The 16698-nt window shown below is 35.4% G+C and overlaps 1 protein-coding gene across 3 annotated transcripts in view; it reads left to right on the top strand.

The window, feature by feature from the left end:
- Nucleotides 1-16698, top strand: part of LRBA (LPS responsive beige-like anchor protein) — a 401889-nt gene that overhangs the window by 262231 nt on the left and 122960 nt on the right. For all 3 annotated transcript variants that reach the window (XM_065688455.1, XM_065688463.1, XM_065688444.1), the window contains exons 41-44: nucleotides 5159-5276; nucleotides 6816-6918; nucleotides 8724-8839; nucleotides 11651-11763. In XM_065688455.1, the coding sequence (XP_065544527.1) occupies nucleotides 5159-5276; nucleotides 6816-6918; nucleotides 8724-8839; nucleotides 11651-11763 (450 nt within the window). The remainder of the gene's footprint in view (nucleotides 1-5158; nucleotides 5277-6815; nucleotides 6919-8723; nucleotides 8840-11650; nucleotides 11764-16698) is intronic.

Raw genomic sequence — 16698 nt, 5'->3', positions numbered from 1 at the left:
TTTTTTTTCCAAGTTAGATCTTGACATTCAGGTTCTCTGTAGTTAGTAGAAGACCACTCTCAGAAGATCTGCGTTGCATGCTTTTTTCATTTTGAAATATATCTTTAGTGTCAGGATAAAGAGAGAAAACATAGTTATGCATTCCTCTATTTTAATCATCTGGGAAGTATTTTTCATGTCATCACATATGTACTGGTCTGTGGTCTGTGACAGACTTTATTCATTTCCAAACAAATGCTGTTTTGTTTTTATATCGTGTATGTAGGAATTATTTCAAAACTGAATAGATCTAGAAACAAAACTGAGTCCTAACCAAAGGTTAAACTCTTAACAGGTCCAGAGGCCTTAAGGTGTGTGAAGCCTGGTATAAATAGTATACTGTGAAATAGGAATTTCAGTCTGTGGTAAATCTGTCTGTCCCCAGCAGCTTCCAATAAAATAATTTTATCCTTCTAGAGCACATCAATTTGATAGCTGGTGGTTCATGTATCAAAGAGCATTCTGTGAAAATATCAATATCATTGGTTAATATAAATGAAATTAATTTTTAAAGCTGGGCTAAAGGTTGACATCTGAAAAATTGCATTACTTTGCAGAAGAGAAATTTCTGTCTTCCAGTGAAATTTCAGGTCATAAGGGCAAGTAATTTTCACAATCTTCAATGGGAACCAGTGAAATATGAACTTCATTGTCACCTAGCCCCAAAGCGATAAGATAAAATGAGCTGATACATCATTTGCTGTGGTTTTATCATCTCCTCCAGTAATTGGAAGAGAAAACATAAGAGTCCTTTACCACCCCCCTCCCCAATGCCTTCACCACCCACACCCAGGCATAAGCCATTTTGCTCTGATCGATACAAAGGTCACAGAGTATTTATTTATTTATTTAATTTTTTTATGCTGGGTAGGACTGTCTAGTGGAACATTAAAGTAATGAATATGTTTAATTGAGTTTGTCACCCATGAAAATGCTGAACAGGATTGCATGGCAGATTGTGTGTGCTCACAGGAGGGACTGGATGGGAGACTACCACAGTTTGGCTGATTGTGTAAATATGTGAGATTTAAAATGAACATTTTATGTGTTGTTCTCTTGATAAATCTAAAATAAACTAATAAGCACCATGATTTATTTAAGAGCATTTAGATATTTTAAATTATTAATAATCTGAGCTAATTCCCTATTAGTTTGGTTGTACTTGTACGCATTTAAACAAAGAACAGAGAAAGAGCCCCGTCACTGTGAGTACTGCAGCTAGGAGCCAAATAGTACCTGTACAGTAGGATCTGGGGATCCTCAGCTGCAGGGCTGAGATTGTGGTGGAGATCCAGGTTCCTTATGAACTGAGAGTCAGGTTTTGTAACCTCTAAGTTCTGTAATTGTGCCTCCTGAACAAAAATGACCCTAAATGACAGAGAAAGCTGCTAGAATAATGTATTTATGGATTTTATCTCTAAACTGCAATCAAATTTTAATGCAAATTAAATGTTTTTGGTGTTTTCTTGGTGGTTTTTTTTTATTTGGTATGTCGTAACTTTTTCAGGAATGTATAAATGGTCATCAGCTATTTAAATAAGCTATTTAGTTTTTATTTTATTTGCGGCAGTTAAATTGGCTGGCACATTAAAGTAATATAATTATTCAATTACTGTTTCAGTTCCATAACCCATTTGCAGACTTAATTACTTCTATTCACATTTTCAAGATCAATAGTACTTTTCTCTACAATAAAATATACGATAGTTGATTGGTTTATTTAAAAGGTAAAGCAAAATGTTCTTTTAGTCTTCAGTAAAATATTCCTTCTAATTCAGGGGACAGCTGTAGTGCCGGTGTCTGTTAACTGTTGTATGTAGTCTTTTACAAGAGACTTTGTTTACGATCAGCATTCACGGAGGGTTTTGAAGAAGAGGTAGGGCATTTCTTTTCAAAACTGTAAAATGACAGAATAGCTTCTGAGTGAGTGTTTTAATGTTGGGACATTAGCTGATACACGACTATGAATCATGAGAAGACTTCTTTATGCATGACCTTAAATCATGATCAGCATTACATTGCTTGAGTTTTCATGCAACTCTGATTTCAGAATCTTCTCAAAGTGGAAATTGAAGCTGGCTATTCTTTACTTGCTCGTTTCTTGAGGAGTTTATTCCAGCCATGCAGTGTCAGGGCCTGCAGCATGAGTCTGAGGGCTGACTGCAGGGTTAGACCTTCATTTCTGTTACTTGGAGTAATGTACGGACTTCATGCAAAGGTGGAAGTAATTTTTTATTTTTAGTAGTGTAGTCATGCCGTCTGTTCATCTGGTGTTGCCAAAGTCTAATCACAGAACAGTTTGTCTAATGAGATTTTCTTGGAACCGTAGAACTTTAAAATTGGCTCATTTGTTTAAGTATTTTTAAATGGAATGGTAAGCTGTATAAATTGTCTTTCCTCCTATAAGGTGCAGTATCTTTCGAAATAAATGCTATAGAAATAAGTGCAGTAGATTAAACTTCAATCTGATGTATTGAATCAACTGAAATTCTCTAAATACTATTTCACATAGAGAAGGTGGTGCAATTTGTCCAGATTAAACTAGATTGTACACCCTCACTAATCTTTGCTCCACAAGTTGTCTCAGAACTGGTGGGGAGAAAAGGCAGAATGAATGAGTTAATTTTTAAGATCAACATATGGTGCAATAGTATGAAGAAGATAGTTGTTCTTAAATTCTGAAGTAGAATTCTCTGGTTTGTAGCTTCTGGGCGAAAACAGGCAAATGCAAAAATAGCTTTTGAAAGTTCTAATTCTGATAATATCAGAACTGGTAAATGATTTAAAAAAAAAGGACAAAACCCTCCTTTTTTCAGATTAAAAAAGCTGAATTTAATTTGAGGTATGAGTCAGTTTCTGCACCTAGGAGGTTCTATTAATAAAATCAGATATTTGACAGGGAATAAAAGGTTGAATTGGATTTTTGTAAGGAATACTTAGTAGCACACATGAAAGAAACGTGTTTGTCTTCTGGACCTTTTATCTACTATAGGTGGTGTGATGAGTGCAGAGCAGTGGTAATGCTGCAGTTTCCATAGCAACTGGTTCACTGGCGGGCTAGACCTCTGTCTAGGGTGCTGTCAGTGCGCCTGGAGTTTCAGAGAACGGTGTCCCAAAGAAGGTCTGTTTCCACCTAATCCAGTTTTAATTGAACTCCAGAGACTTTGAAGTGAAGCTGCAGACCAGGCAGACGCTATTCCAACTCGAAATGAAGGCCTTGCTCAGCTAGGCCTCAGCTGCTTCTTACTCCTGATAACTTCTGCTAATGAGTAGTTTAAAGAATTGTTATAGTGGTGACTGGTAGTGTTTCTGCAGTGCGGTTTGAGTTTCTGCTATAAATCCTGTTGTACTGAATTCAGTAACTTCATCATGGCTGCACAAGGTGCACAATGTAAACCCCCTCTGACATTTTCAGGTTGGTACTTTTCCTTCCAGTTTCGAAGAAGTTGCATGCAAGGTTTCCACTCACAAAAATGCGTGCTCTGCAGGGTAACAATAATACATAGTCACAGTAATAAGCGTTTGAATTTTCAGTGCACAGACTGGTAGCGACAAGCAGGCTATTCTGTTTGAATTGTCTATGCATGTAACAAAAGCCAACCACAGTGGTTTTGAATAGCACCATAGAATTATACAGATCTGCCAATTAGTGTGGGTGGGTTATGGATGTGGTATGGAAAGTGTCAGAGTTGTCCCAGTCTGATAGTTCTGCAGCTCCAGAAGTGATTAGCAACCACTGACAGTCTCTGGTCCTTTCACTGCATTTCTAGAATTTTGTTTTGGAATAGTTATTCATTTTTTCCTTTTTTTTTTCTCTGTGTATATGGGTCTTGGGGGAGAAAATGCCTGTGGCACTTATACTGAGGGGAAGATAAGGGAAAAGTAAACAGAAAGGTGTGGGAAATGGTTTGCTTTGTACATTCTGATCTTCTGTGCTTTCTGGTTTTGGCTTGTCAGTGGTGTTTGCTTTCAATTCACAAAGGTGGTACAGTGTTTTATACTGTATTGTGTAGTGCCTTTATAATGGTCCTTCTGCTCTCTGTGCTACAAAAATGCAGGTTATTTGTGAATATGTAATACATATAAGGCAAAATCCTCCTTTGTTAAAAATCTATAAACAAATTATTAGGTTCATTAACAGTCTTTGTTATGTTAAAGGCTTGAACTCCATTTGTTCATTTTTTTATATCATATACTATATTGCTCAAATGAAATTGTAGTAAGAGTGATGCTAACTAGGATTATATCTGAATCTCCTTTTCTGTGGTAGATTTCTTTTAAGTGCTTTTGTGTTTGCTAAAATTGGCAAATGTCAGATTTTTCTTCTCTTACGGTTTGTTAATCTGAGGTAGAGAAGTGTCCAGTCTCTCTGTCCCTTAATACTTCCATAATTAAGCTTTGAAATGAAAAGGAAGAAGTGAAGCAACAAAGAAACAAAGTGGCTGAGGACTGAAAATGGGATTAGTTTGAATTGTGAAGGCAGACTAAGCATCTGTGTCTGTCAGATGGGATGACAGGAATTGTAACAAGTTACTTTGACAACCGCTTACTCCATAGAGAGATTATGCTGAGTTCATTTGCAGGTTTGTGTTTAACCTTAGCTGACAAAATGATACTTAACCTCTTATACAGCCAACCTTTATAGTTCCAGAATTAATGAATGTTGCCTTAGCGATAAACTTGGGGAACATTTTTTTTCTTTAAAGACATTATTTCTTGCTTATTTGTTACAGGCCTGTTATTGCAATGCTAAAGGAAGTGCAGATACATCTAATGGCACAAGTAATAGATTTCAGAATATGTTTTTATGCTGTGTTGAAGTTCCAAACATTTCATGATGTTTCTGAAACTGCCTTGGTTATGGAAAATAGGCAGTTGTCTTTAAAGGAAAAAGTGAAATAAAATTTTAAGAATCCTTTACATGAGTATTTGAATCTGGGACTTCAAAAAAACCATTTTAGGTTCATAGCATGATTTGAAGTTTGAGCGTATTTTCATTTTGCTGCAAGTTTTGCATGTAGTTGGTAAAATCCATGTTTGTGAGTCAAGTAGTTTCTCTTTTACAAGGTATTACCTGTACCAAGAACATACAACATTCTTTCTGTTCTCTTTCTACCAGATTTTGGCGTATACAGAAGGACTCCATGGAAAATGGCTCTTTTCAGAGATTCGATCTATCTTTTCCCGACGTTATCTTTTGCAAAATACAGCGCTGGAGATATTCATGGCAAATAGAGGTACTGTATGTTTAGAGGAATGACAAGTGTTGATCTGGGGCTATGTGCATTCTGTTTGGCTGTTAGTCATGTCTTCCTTGGTATGGATTTGTGTAGATAGCAGAAAGGCTTGGATTAAGTGTCTCAATGTATAAATTAGTGTATTTCTGTAGTCTAGTTTCTCCTTTTTTGGGTTTTGTTTGGTTTTTTTTTCAATGAGAAATTAAGATAAAATATGATATCTGGGAAGCAGCAATGCCTCACTTTGATTTATATCCACGTTTTATTGTCAATCTCTAGAAACTCTTGCATAAGAATCTCTGAACTGTTATGCATGAAAGGGATTTTTGGCCCTTTGTAGGGTTGATAGTTTTTAACTATACACACCAAGAACAGCATAATGAAAGAACTTCACTACTGAATTAGACCAGCGACTGGTATGGTATACCTTCATGCTTTATTGCTAGTAATACTTTCTTTCAGTTGCACCCTAGTGCAACTGTGAGAAATAAAGGTGGATTTACTTTGTTTATCAACCTTATTTTCACCCTCCCTTTCTTCAGTTCCTTTTGCAGACACACATATATATTGTGGCAAGTCACTCAAAGTATAGTGCATTGAGACTTGGAGGACTTCCTTCTGTTATATTCTTCCCCTAAAGTTTATTTTAAACTATATTACATGATGTTTTTGCAGTATAAACTATGATTCTTTAGGTACTTTTAGTGCTTTTATACTGATAATGAAATTTCGAGAAGTAAATTTTGAAAACTGTGTACAAAGTCACCAAATAAAGTAGGTATTAAGACGACACTTTTAAAATGTAAAACGTCATTTTGATAACAATGTGAAATGTCCTGAAATCAGTAAATGTTGCATAGGATAACATGTTTTATGCTGTTAGTATGCTAATCAAAAAGTTTTTGTCTGAACTTAAAATGTTCTCTAATCTTGAATACGGCTGCTAGGTATTCAGTCACGTATATCTTAGACTGTTGTGCAAATCCGAAGTACATATTATCCAGCAGAATATTAATCATGTGCATAAAGACTTTCCTATTTTGGAGCCTGTAGTTGTACTCTCTGAAGTCATAAGTGACCATTGGTGATACCATAATTAGATCATTATTTAGATTTTTAGGTGTGATTGCATAAGTGTCACTGAAGTTTTGAACAAAATACGAAGATAATATTTTTAACAATATATCTTAAAAATATTTAGAAAGTAAACTAGTAATTGTATGAAACAATTAATATAGAAACTTTTTGATCAGTTCTAGACAGTTGATCTGTACATATAGATGTAACTTCTGTTCAGCAGGGAAAACAAATGTAGACCTTGTAAGATTTGTAACAGCAACAACTTTTATTGAAACTCTTGTTAGCGGTAAATAAAAATAGTTGTGGAAATTATAAAGAAATATGTCTGTAGTAACCTGAAGGAAACATGTCTAATCCTTTTCCTGTTCTACATCCAAGCTCAGGGTTAAATTTTATTGGGCCAGAAAGTCTAAATAAAAGGGGTAAAATTACGCCTTATTTCTTCTCTTATGTTCACAGTGGGTGTCATGTTCAACTTTCCTGACCAAGCAACCATAAAGAAAGTGGTTAACTGTCTACCTCGGGTCGGTATTGGGACTATCTTTGGACTACCCCAGACCAGGTATTTTACAATTTGAGTTAGTTTTATCTGTCAGTTCTAAGAGTTCTTTTCTCGTCAAACCAGTCTACATAGCTTGAAGCATTTGTGCCTACTAGTTTACAAAAGATGCACATCCTCACTCCGTCACTTTTGTATGTTATTTGCAATGTGCTTGTATAATAAAATCTTAAAAACTTTTGGACTTGAGATTTTTTTGTGATTTCTGTTAGATATAGGGAAGATATCTTCCTTTTTGGCAATGAGACTCAATAAGTTACCCTACTTAAGGAAAACTGGTTTCTTTATGCTTGCCAACTCACTAAAATTTAAGACTGATTTAAGACAAGCTGTAGGACTGATTAGCCTTTATGACAGTGTTCAATTATATTAGCTTGACTGTAGCATCCTCAAATCCCCTGTAGTATTTAAATGTAGCTGAAAATGATCATTCCTCATCAGAAAGATATCGTAGTGATGTATAGAACAATATAAACTAGATGTGTAGAATGGCATGTGAAGGATTGTTGTGGTGTGCTTGTCTTCTAGCTCTGGAAATAATTTTTCAAATTTTACATAATGAGAAATTAGTATTGCAGTGACAGGTTGTGTGTTTGGATCCTAAATCTGGAAATAGAAGTTGGATTGGTTAACTCTTATATTTTAAAGAATTAGAAATCAATTTTAAGTAGATTAATTTCTAAATTTTTAGAAGAAGCAACAACCCTTAATGTGTATCTTGTTTGTTCTTACTTTATATTTTTATTTTTAAAGATTTTTGTACAGAAATGGCATTAAAATAGTTGGGGATGTTTTTGGTTGTGTTCTGTAGTTTACTTTTATTTTATGAAGTACAGAAAAATTTCTCGTGAATTACAATTATAGCCACTCTGTAAGAACTTAAAAATTTCTATTTACAGGAGCAAATTATGTGTGAAAGTTTTTAAATATACCTGAAAGTATAGACAGATTTGTTCAAAATTTCACATCCAATTATACTGATAAATTTGTTTGCAGTTTAATAACGCAATTTATTAAAATGAAGAAATGTTCAGTTACTGTAACCATTTTCTTTAATTGTTTAGCAATACCTGTAAAGATTTGTCAACTAAAACTAAACCTAGATATTTTTTTTCCCTAAATTACATGGTTTGGTATTTGCAGATGTTTTTATTATGACCAAAACAGTCTTGGGAATTTTATGATAAGCTCTTCTATGCTTGATTTATCACTCCGAGGAGTGACTCTGTAGTCTTCTTTCACAAACACTAGGAATCTGGCATCAAATTCTGTAAGTGTAATTGAGTTATTTATGACTAACTCCCCACCACTGCCCAGAATTTAAATCTCAAGAGAATGGACTTCATAATGAAGTTTTATCATTTTATCGTTGTTTTTCTTTTTTCTTGAGGGATTTAAAAACATCTCCTAAAAGATTACTTAATTCTCATGTGAAATTCTAAAAGTCGTGTAATTTTCTTATTTAATGGTCTGCCATCTCTCTAAATCACTAGTAACATATTTCTGTAAAACATCAAGCCTTCATGGAACAGCTGAATTTGCACAGCTGTAAAGGGTTCTGTTTGAAAGCTTTAAAATCCTGACATATCCAGCTCTCAGATGTTTTAAATATTTCATTCTTATTAGATTTTAATACTTTAAAAGTGAACTTCAAGTATCCAAAATAGTTTGATCCCCAGAGAAATATAGCACAGAACTAGTAAAAAAGAATGCGTACAACTGCCACTAAAATTCAGGTATGTTAAAAGAACCACCGATTTTTCTAATTTTTTCAATTTTGTTTTGTTTTGTTTTGCTTTGTTTCCCAGACGCATCTCCTTGGCTAGTCCAAGACAGATTTTCAAAGCTTCCAATATGACTCAGCGATGGCAGCACCGAGAAATTTCCAACTTCGAATACCTGATGTTTCTAAACACTATAGCAGGTAACACAAATTCCTGTAATGACTCAGAAAAGGAGTTAATAGTGGCGCAGTCTCAACAGACATGGGACACTACTAGATTTTACCCTTTTAGTGAATAACTTTTTCTTTGTGTTTTTGTTCTGAAGAACGACTTCACAAAATCCCCCAAAATTGGCTTGTATGGTCTATCCAGGAATGTAGCGCCTGGATCACCTGCACTGCTGTGCCAGGACACTATTCATTCATTCCCAAATTCTAATTCATACCCCTGTGTAGTTGTCCTAATCCCTCATTCTGTAACTGCTAAACTATACATATTTAACCCATTTTATCCCACTAGTTTCTAACCAGCTTGACCTCAGTTTAGTAAATGGAGGCTAATTGTTATGTCTCATGACCTCTCTCTCATTTTCCAGCATATTTTGTTCTCAGAGCAACTTGCAAAATTTCTCAATTTTCAGCTCTTTTCTATGGTATTGACAGTGTTGAAAGGCTCATTAATTCACATGCAGACTTGGTTCTTGCTAACACAATTGGTAAAACAAATGCCTCTGCTCCTGCTAATTCCATTTTATACAAATGGTCAGTTTTGCTTGTTTCTGTAATGACTCATTAAGTCAGAGATGCTGGGATTCTGGCAGATTTATAAAAGTAGGGGTAGATCTGCTTGCCTCTTTACTCCTGAAGTTGTTTGAAGCAAATCATGATGCTGTTTTCTGTGGCTCTAGTGGATGATCCTTTCAGCTTTATTATTGAAATAATAAAGTGAACTTACCAACTTGGTATTTGAGGTTAAAAGGAACAAAAAGATGACATTATGAAGAAATTCAAAGTTTAGTTGCCGATGATGGGGAGTTAAAATATTGTCATTATGGCTATCAACTTGAAACAAATAAAGATAGATCTCACAGGATCATGTAAGTAGCCTTAATCCTGAATAAGAGATAATATGCAACATAACCAACTGGTAAGGGAATGACAGGGCCTGACTAGACCATTTAAAAATTCTGCAAACTGGGATGGAACAATACTGGATGGTGTAAGAGAACTGGGAAAATAAAAAACTTAGGTGGAGTTTTAGAAAATGTTTTCTGACAACTTGATTGAGTTGTGAAATAATGTTCCTGGGGAAGAGGTAAAAACCTGTCCTTTGAGACTTTCAAGACCAGGCTAGACAAAATCTGAGAACATACTGATTGGAGGGGATGTGAATGACTGAGCTTCTGCAACAGTATCATGAAAAGAAACAGGATCCTTGTAAAAATCATGCATTTTTAAAATTCAGACCAGGGTATGTGGTATATGTGTCTGTATGGTATACAATTATTGTAATTGAATATTTTGTTCTTACAAAAAAAAAGGACTGTAGATCCTTAGGTCGCTGGTTTCACCTTTATACTTTGCAAGTCATTATAATAAAGTACAATGAGACAAAAGCCTTAGCTCAAGCCCCACACTTGAAAAACACTACCACAGCAAATACCAGCTGTATGTAATGTACAGAGTTCTGAACCTGTGAGATCAAGAGGAACAGCTTTGAGAGCCAATAAATCAGCATTGTGATGAGTGACTATTAATCCTGTTAGATCTGTTGTTATCTCAACCCTTCGTGCCCCACTTTGGGCACCAAAAAGAACTGTCGTGGTTTAAACCGATCCACACAGCTCGTCTACTCACGCCCCGCCCCCCCCCCCGACCCTCCCCGTTCCCGCGGGGATGGGGAGGAGAATCAAGAGAATGTAACTCCCACGGGTTGAGGGAAGAACAGCCCAGTAACTAAGGTATAACACAAATCACTGCTGCTACCGCCAATGATAATATTGGTAAGAGAAATTAACAAGAGAATACGATACCACTGCTGAACGAGTTCAACCCCCCCAAAGAGAGAGTGTGCCCTTCTGGGTAACTCCCAGTTCCCTCCCTGGGCATGACGTGCTGTGGTATGGAATACCTCTTTGGCTAGTTTGGGTCAGGTGTCCTGTCTCTGCTTCCTCCCGGCCTCCCCTCATCCCCAGCAGAGCATGAGACTTACAGAGTCCTTGGCCAGAATAAACCTTACTTAACAACAATTAAAAACAATCGGTGTTATCAGCTCTCTGCCCAGGCTGGAAGTCAAAACACAGAGCTTGCACCAGTTACTAAGAAGGAGCAAAACGGCTACTGGTAAACCCAGGACACTGGAAGAAAGATATGTCCGTCTTACAGATTCATAAAGATACACATGTGAACATGAAACCAGAACAGATTTTCTGTTTTGGTAAATGGTGGTATGTCCATAGATGGTCAATGGTCAAGGAAGAATTCCCCTCAAAGTGAATTCTCTAGATGAATGGTTATTACTTGCAAAATTTCTCAATCTAAAATCTTGAGCTGCTTCATTCTGCTTTCACATACTGAGTTTAATACAGTATGTAAAAATACTGCTTTAATTTTCAGTATCAACGAAAGTAATTTGCTCTCCTTTTTTTTTTTTGAAGTGTTCCTCCTTAAAAAAACCCAGGAGACAAGATAACATAATCAAGGAAAGTACTGCATAGAACATGAACAGATTTAACTGTCACATACTGTATGCAGAAGCACTTACAGTTAAAGTGAAATGGGCTACAGTGCTTTAAACTAAACACTAGCAATTTGTAAACTTTTTCATTATCCATTTCAATAAAGCAAAGTAGAATACTGAAATGATAGAAGATCTGAAATAAATTACAGTTTTCTTGAAGAGCTCATCAAGTTATATTATTGTATCTTTAAAGATTGGTAGTTTAGTTAAATATGACTTTTAACTCATGGCTTTTTTTTGTTGTTGTTGTTGTTCTTGTTGATGTTTGTCAGGTCGAACTTACAATGATTTAAATCAGTACCCTGTCTTCCCTTGGGTTATCACCAACTATGAATCAGAGGAGTTGGACCTTACACTTCCTAGCAACTTCAGGGACTTGTCAAAGGTATTTGTCGTCAGACACAGCGTTTTTTTTTTTTCCTGTCCAATATTTATCACAGTAGCTTTCAGTCTTGTGAATGTTTTTTTTGCATTTGGTGCAATAATGCTAAATGCACAACCATTAACAGTGTTTTACTTCTAAATGCATATACAGATAACAGGGACCAGAGTATGGAAAAATGAGTTATTGAGGTATTCTTACTGCTTCTGATTGTATCAATTTAATAACTGTTCATGGAAGGCACTCTTAGTTGGAGCATACATGTTACATTTAATTTCAAAGTTTAATGAGTTAGGAGTGCTGAAGCTGGTAAATACTGAAAACTATCCAAATAATTTTCTGGTTTTCTGATGAGAACTGTGCTTTCTTTAGTGGCTTTGCCACTTAAGATACGTTACACTTACAGTAGTTTTATCATTGCCCTTATTCGTATAAGTAGAAACTATCTTTTCACTTCTTCTGTGTACCCCTTAAGGTATGCTCAAGTAACACAGTTGTCCTTTGTCAGACAAACTTGGCCAGTTTTTAACAACTTCTCCAAATGACTCCTTTCTGGAAGGCTAGCCTTGTTTTTCTAAGGTTCTTTCCCAAACAAACATATGCAGTGCAATATTATACAGCCTGTTTAAAACTCTGTAGAATGTGATTATTCTCTTTCTATGTTTTCCAAGAAAAGAATATTTCATTTTACAAGCTAGAAGCATCTCTTATTTTCTCTACAAAGCCAGGTGCTGTGATCATCAAGCAGGATCTTTTTCTAAGAGCTAGCTATCATGGGAATGATTGGCACATGGAGCAATATAGTTACTTAATGGAAAAGGCAAAAAATGTATTTTAATTATAGCTTATTTTTTTGCAAAAGTCTTCTATGCAATTTTTTAATTTGATTAAAAAAAACCCCAAAAAATCAAAGAAGTAAAGTTATTTTTAAAAGTTCTTGCTGTAAGTTCACAATCAATTAAGCTAAACACTGTGAAAATCTCCAGAAAACTGTTTTTTTCAACTGCATATTTAGTATTTTAGCCTTAAAAAAGGTATTATATAGTCATCATATCACAGAATCATAGAATGGTTAGGGTTGGAAAGGACCTCAAGATCATCTAGCTGCAACCCCCCTGCCATGCCCACCTTCCACTAGACCATGTCACTCAAAGCCCTGTCCTACCTGGCCTTGAACACTGCCAGTGATGGAGCTTTTACCACTTCTTTGGGCAACCTGTTCCAGTGCGTCACCACCCTCACAGTAAAGAACTTCTTCCTTATGTGTAACCTTTCCTTATAGTGAACTTCTGCTGTTGAAGTTTTAACGCATTACCCCTTGTCCCTTTGCTACAGTCCCTGATGAAGAGTCCCTCTCCATCATATTGATATGTATGTGTGTATATATACATATATGTATCTATATATTTGAGAACTGTATGATATCTTTTGTGTGTGTATATGTAGGTACAAATAAAAAGAAATATAAATAATGTTTTAAGTGTAAAGCAGTGATACACTGACGTACTGTTACTGTAACATTTTCTAATAGCGTTACTTAATTTGAAGAAGTCATGAACTCCATGCTTTCTCAGAATGTCTGACTGACGCAAGTTCATATTCATGGGTAAAGCTACACGTATTTTCTATTTTTAAAAATATTTTTAAGGTAAACAATATTTTAAAATAATTTATTTGAATGGAATTTAACAAATGCTTTCATAATAATTCCCATGCCAAAACAACATCTGAAGGTAGTTTACAACTAAAAATACTTATCACCAATCTAGACTACCCATGTGAAAATTGAAAACTTCAGCTCTGTGTGGCTTGAATTAGTATATGAATTAATCATAATTGATGATTTTTGCAACATCATTTTCCATTAACTTCTGTATATATCATGTCATTGCTAAAATAACTCAAGAAAAAAAATTGGATTCTCCAGCTACTATACTTTCAAGGCATCTCCTTGTAATTGCATTTTAACTTGTAAATCTGTCAATTCAGTCAGCACTATAGTCCTAGTCTTTCTTCCTCCACCCTGAAATAGAACTAACTGCAGTGTAGAACAATTTTTCCTCATTTTAGATCAGGTACCACTCTTGTCTCCATCAAGAAATCAGATGGCAAACCTGATCTTTTTCTGTGTGTTTTTTAATTAACAGTGACTGGTTATATGGATTTCTGTGTTCATGAAAGTAGTCTTTGAGGATTACTTAAGTACACGTTAAGTTCTGAGGGAATCTTTTCATTGCTGTTGCTGAGAGAGGACATTACTTAAGGATGTAACCAAGTGGACATTACTTAGGTTGCATCTATATCTATACCTATACTTAACCTTCTCAATCATATGTTTGAAAACTGTGAAGTTAATACAGGAAATAATTATTACAGTATTAGATTTTGAATAATAGCAAATTGCAATCGTATTGATAGTTGTGGATGTTAACTGTAATTAAAATACATGTGCTCTGTATATTAGAGAGGGGAAACTGAGGTTACATAGAAGGAAGAAGTTCTTTACTGTGTGGGTGGTGAGACACTGGAACAGGTTACCCAAAAAAGTGGTAAATACTCCATCCCTGGCAGCATTCAAGTTCAGGCTGGACAGAGCCTTGGGTGGCATGGTCTAGTGTGAGGTGTCCCTGCCCATGGCAGTGAGGGGTAGAACTAGATGATCTTGAGGTCCTTCCCAACCCTAACTATTCTATGATTCTGTGTCATTCACACTGTATTATGAGTACAAGGAGTTTAATTCATATTTACGCTTGTAACATGGCAGTTTCTAATCTTTAACAAATGATAGGCAGAAAATTGCCCCTGTTGTTAGGGAATAGTTAATTTTTATGCATATATATACATTTAATGTACATTTTGCCTTGTATTCTATGTTGTTGATCAGACAGTGAATCTTGACCTCTGGGAATGTAACTGCTCTTCTGGATGAATGCCAGTCCTTCCCATACATACAGTGAGCATCTTTATGCCATACCTGTCTCTGACATACCAGTTCAAGTTTTGGCTACTATTTCAGGCATTTCTAGCAATATCAACTCTATGTAGTTTAAATGTTCAATTTTGTGTCAGTTAATGAATTCATGACAAATATCTGAAAAACTTTGCTAATATTCAACTATCAAAATGTTTGAATGTCATGCATATTGTGTTATTTTCGTTGTAGTACAGTTATCTTGGGGGTAATACTTCAAAATAAATGCTAATTCTTTATCATAGCATTTTTGGTACCTAAGAACTGAAAAATTAACAATTTTTTTTTTTTTTTTAACTTTAGTGTTAGTAATTGCAAGTTGAAGTTAGGTATTAGAAAGTGTCAAATATGAATAACAGTTTTGTATATATATTAGCTAGAGGTCCACAGTTAGTACAGATTTAGAGAACTGCAGTGTATAGGTTAAACCAACACTTTATTTAAGCAGCTTCTTATGGCATTGTTTTGAACATCAGTCACACAATGATAAACCAAAGCAACTGAAATGGATTGTGGTTAATATTACTGTCAGCCTGAAGAATGCTTCTGACAAATGCCAGGAGTGCACTGCCAGTCTGTTACCCTGCTTTGACTCAAGTGTTTATTTCTTAAGAGGTGACTGGTTTGGAATGAGTATTACATATTATATTTATAGCTGCATATATTTTATTTATACAACAGACACGGTTTCCCACCAGAATGTGTCCCATTTTATGCATTACTTATGTTATTCAAAAGCACTTTTTTTGTTTTTCCTATTCTTTATTCAGTGGAAGCAATAAATTGTGTTGTGTTTCTGGACTTGGATAAGGAAAAAAAAGTAGAAGTACACAATATCAGAGCATGATTTTTTACTCTCTGAAGTTTGTTACAAGATCTTGCTATATGCAAGTAGCTGTTGATAATTTTTCTTTTATAAGGCACAAAATTTCTGTAAGATTATAAACTGACACTACTAGAAGAAGAAAATTATGCCATCCTTAAATCTTCTTTTATCTTCACCATGGCTACATGTGTACATAATAATATTTTTATTTGTATTTTTATCATTTTAATGCAATATTTGGTAAATCATCTTCAATTTTATAGTGGCTAGAATGACTCCTTTTCCAGTCAAGTGTACAAAAGCAACAAATAGCTCTCACCTCCAGTGAAGTGAAGGGTTTAATTGGTATGTGGGAGCCAATGATCTCAAATACACTTGAACAGTAGAGAAGTAATAGATTTTCTTACTATGACAAATTAGACTAGTTTTGTTGTTCTAATGTAAACTTCACTGTTGACTTCTTCAGCACACTAGCCTGAGCTCAGTTGCAGGGTGACCATTTCAGGAGCACAAAATTGCTGCATATATAACTTAAAGAAACAGAGTGGGATGGTCATGAAATTTGCTTAGTTCTCTCTTGTTACCTCTTGGCAAAGAGATAGAAAGTAATGAATGTTTTGATGTGCACCTATTATAGTTTTGTAGATTTTTAAAAGACTTTTTTTTTTTTTTGTCTACAGAGGCATTAAAACTTGTACAGCATTCTGTAAACCAGTGGTTTTCATGCAGGAAATGAAAATTACATTTTATTCAGCTTGTGCTCCAACACAAAATCAGTGCAGGTTACTACCAGTTAAAAGTGATAAACTCACCAGGACTCAATGTCCTTCTAAGCATAAAGCATACTCCAGAACTGTACACTAAAGAAAGGTGAGGGGAACTCTAGTTAGAGTAGGAAAGGACCTTAAGATCATCTAGTTCCAACCCCCCTGCCATGGTCAGGGACACCTCACACTAAACCATGTCACCCAAGGCTCTGTCCAACCTGGCCTTGAACACCACCAGGGATGGAGCATTCCCAACTTCCCTGGGCAACCCATTCCAGTGCCTCACCACCCTCACAGTAAAGAACTTCCTCCTTATATCCAATCTAAACATCCCCTGTTTAAGTTTTAACCTGTTACCCTGTGTAATGTCACTA

The sequence above is a fragment of the Lathamus discolor genome, chromosome 1 (genome assembly GCF_037157495.1).
Source record: "Lathamus discolor isolate bLatDis1 chromosome 1, bLatDis1.hap1, whole genome shotgun sequence".
Taxonomy (NCBI): domain Eukaryota; kingdom Metazoa; phylum Chordata; class Aves; order Psittaciformes; family Psittacidae; genus Lathamus; species Lathamus discolor.
Note: the sequence above shows the minus strand (reverse complement) of the source record. Positions and strands in the feature narration are given on the sequence as shown.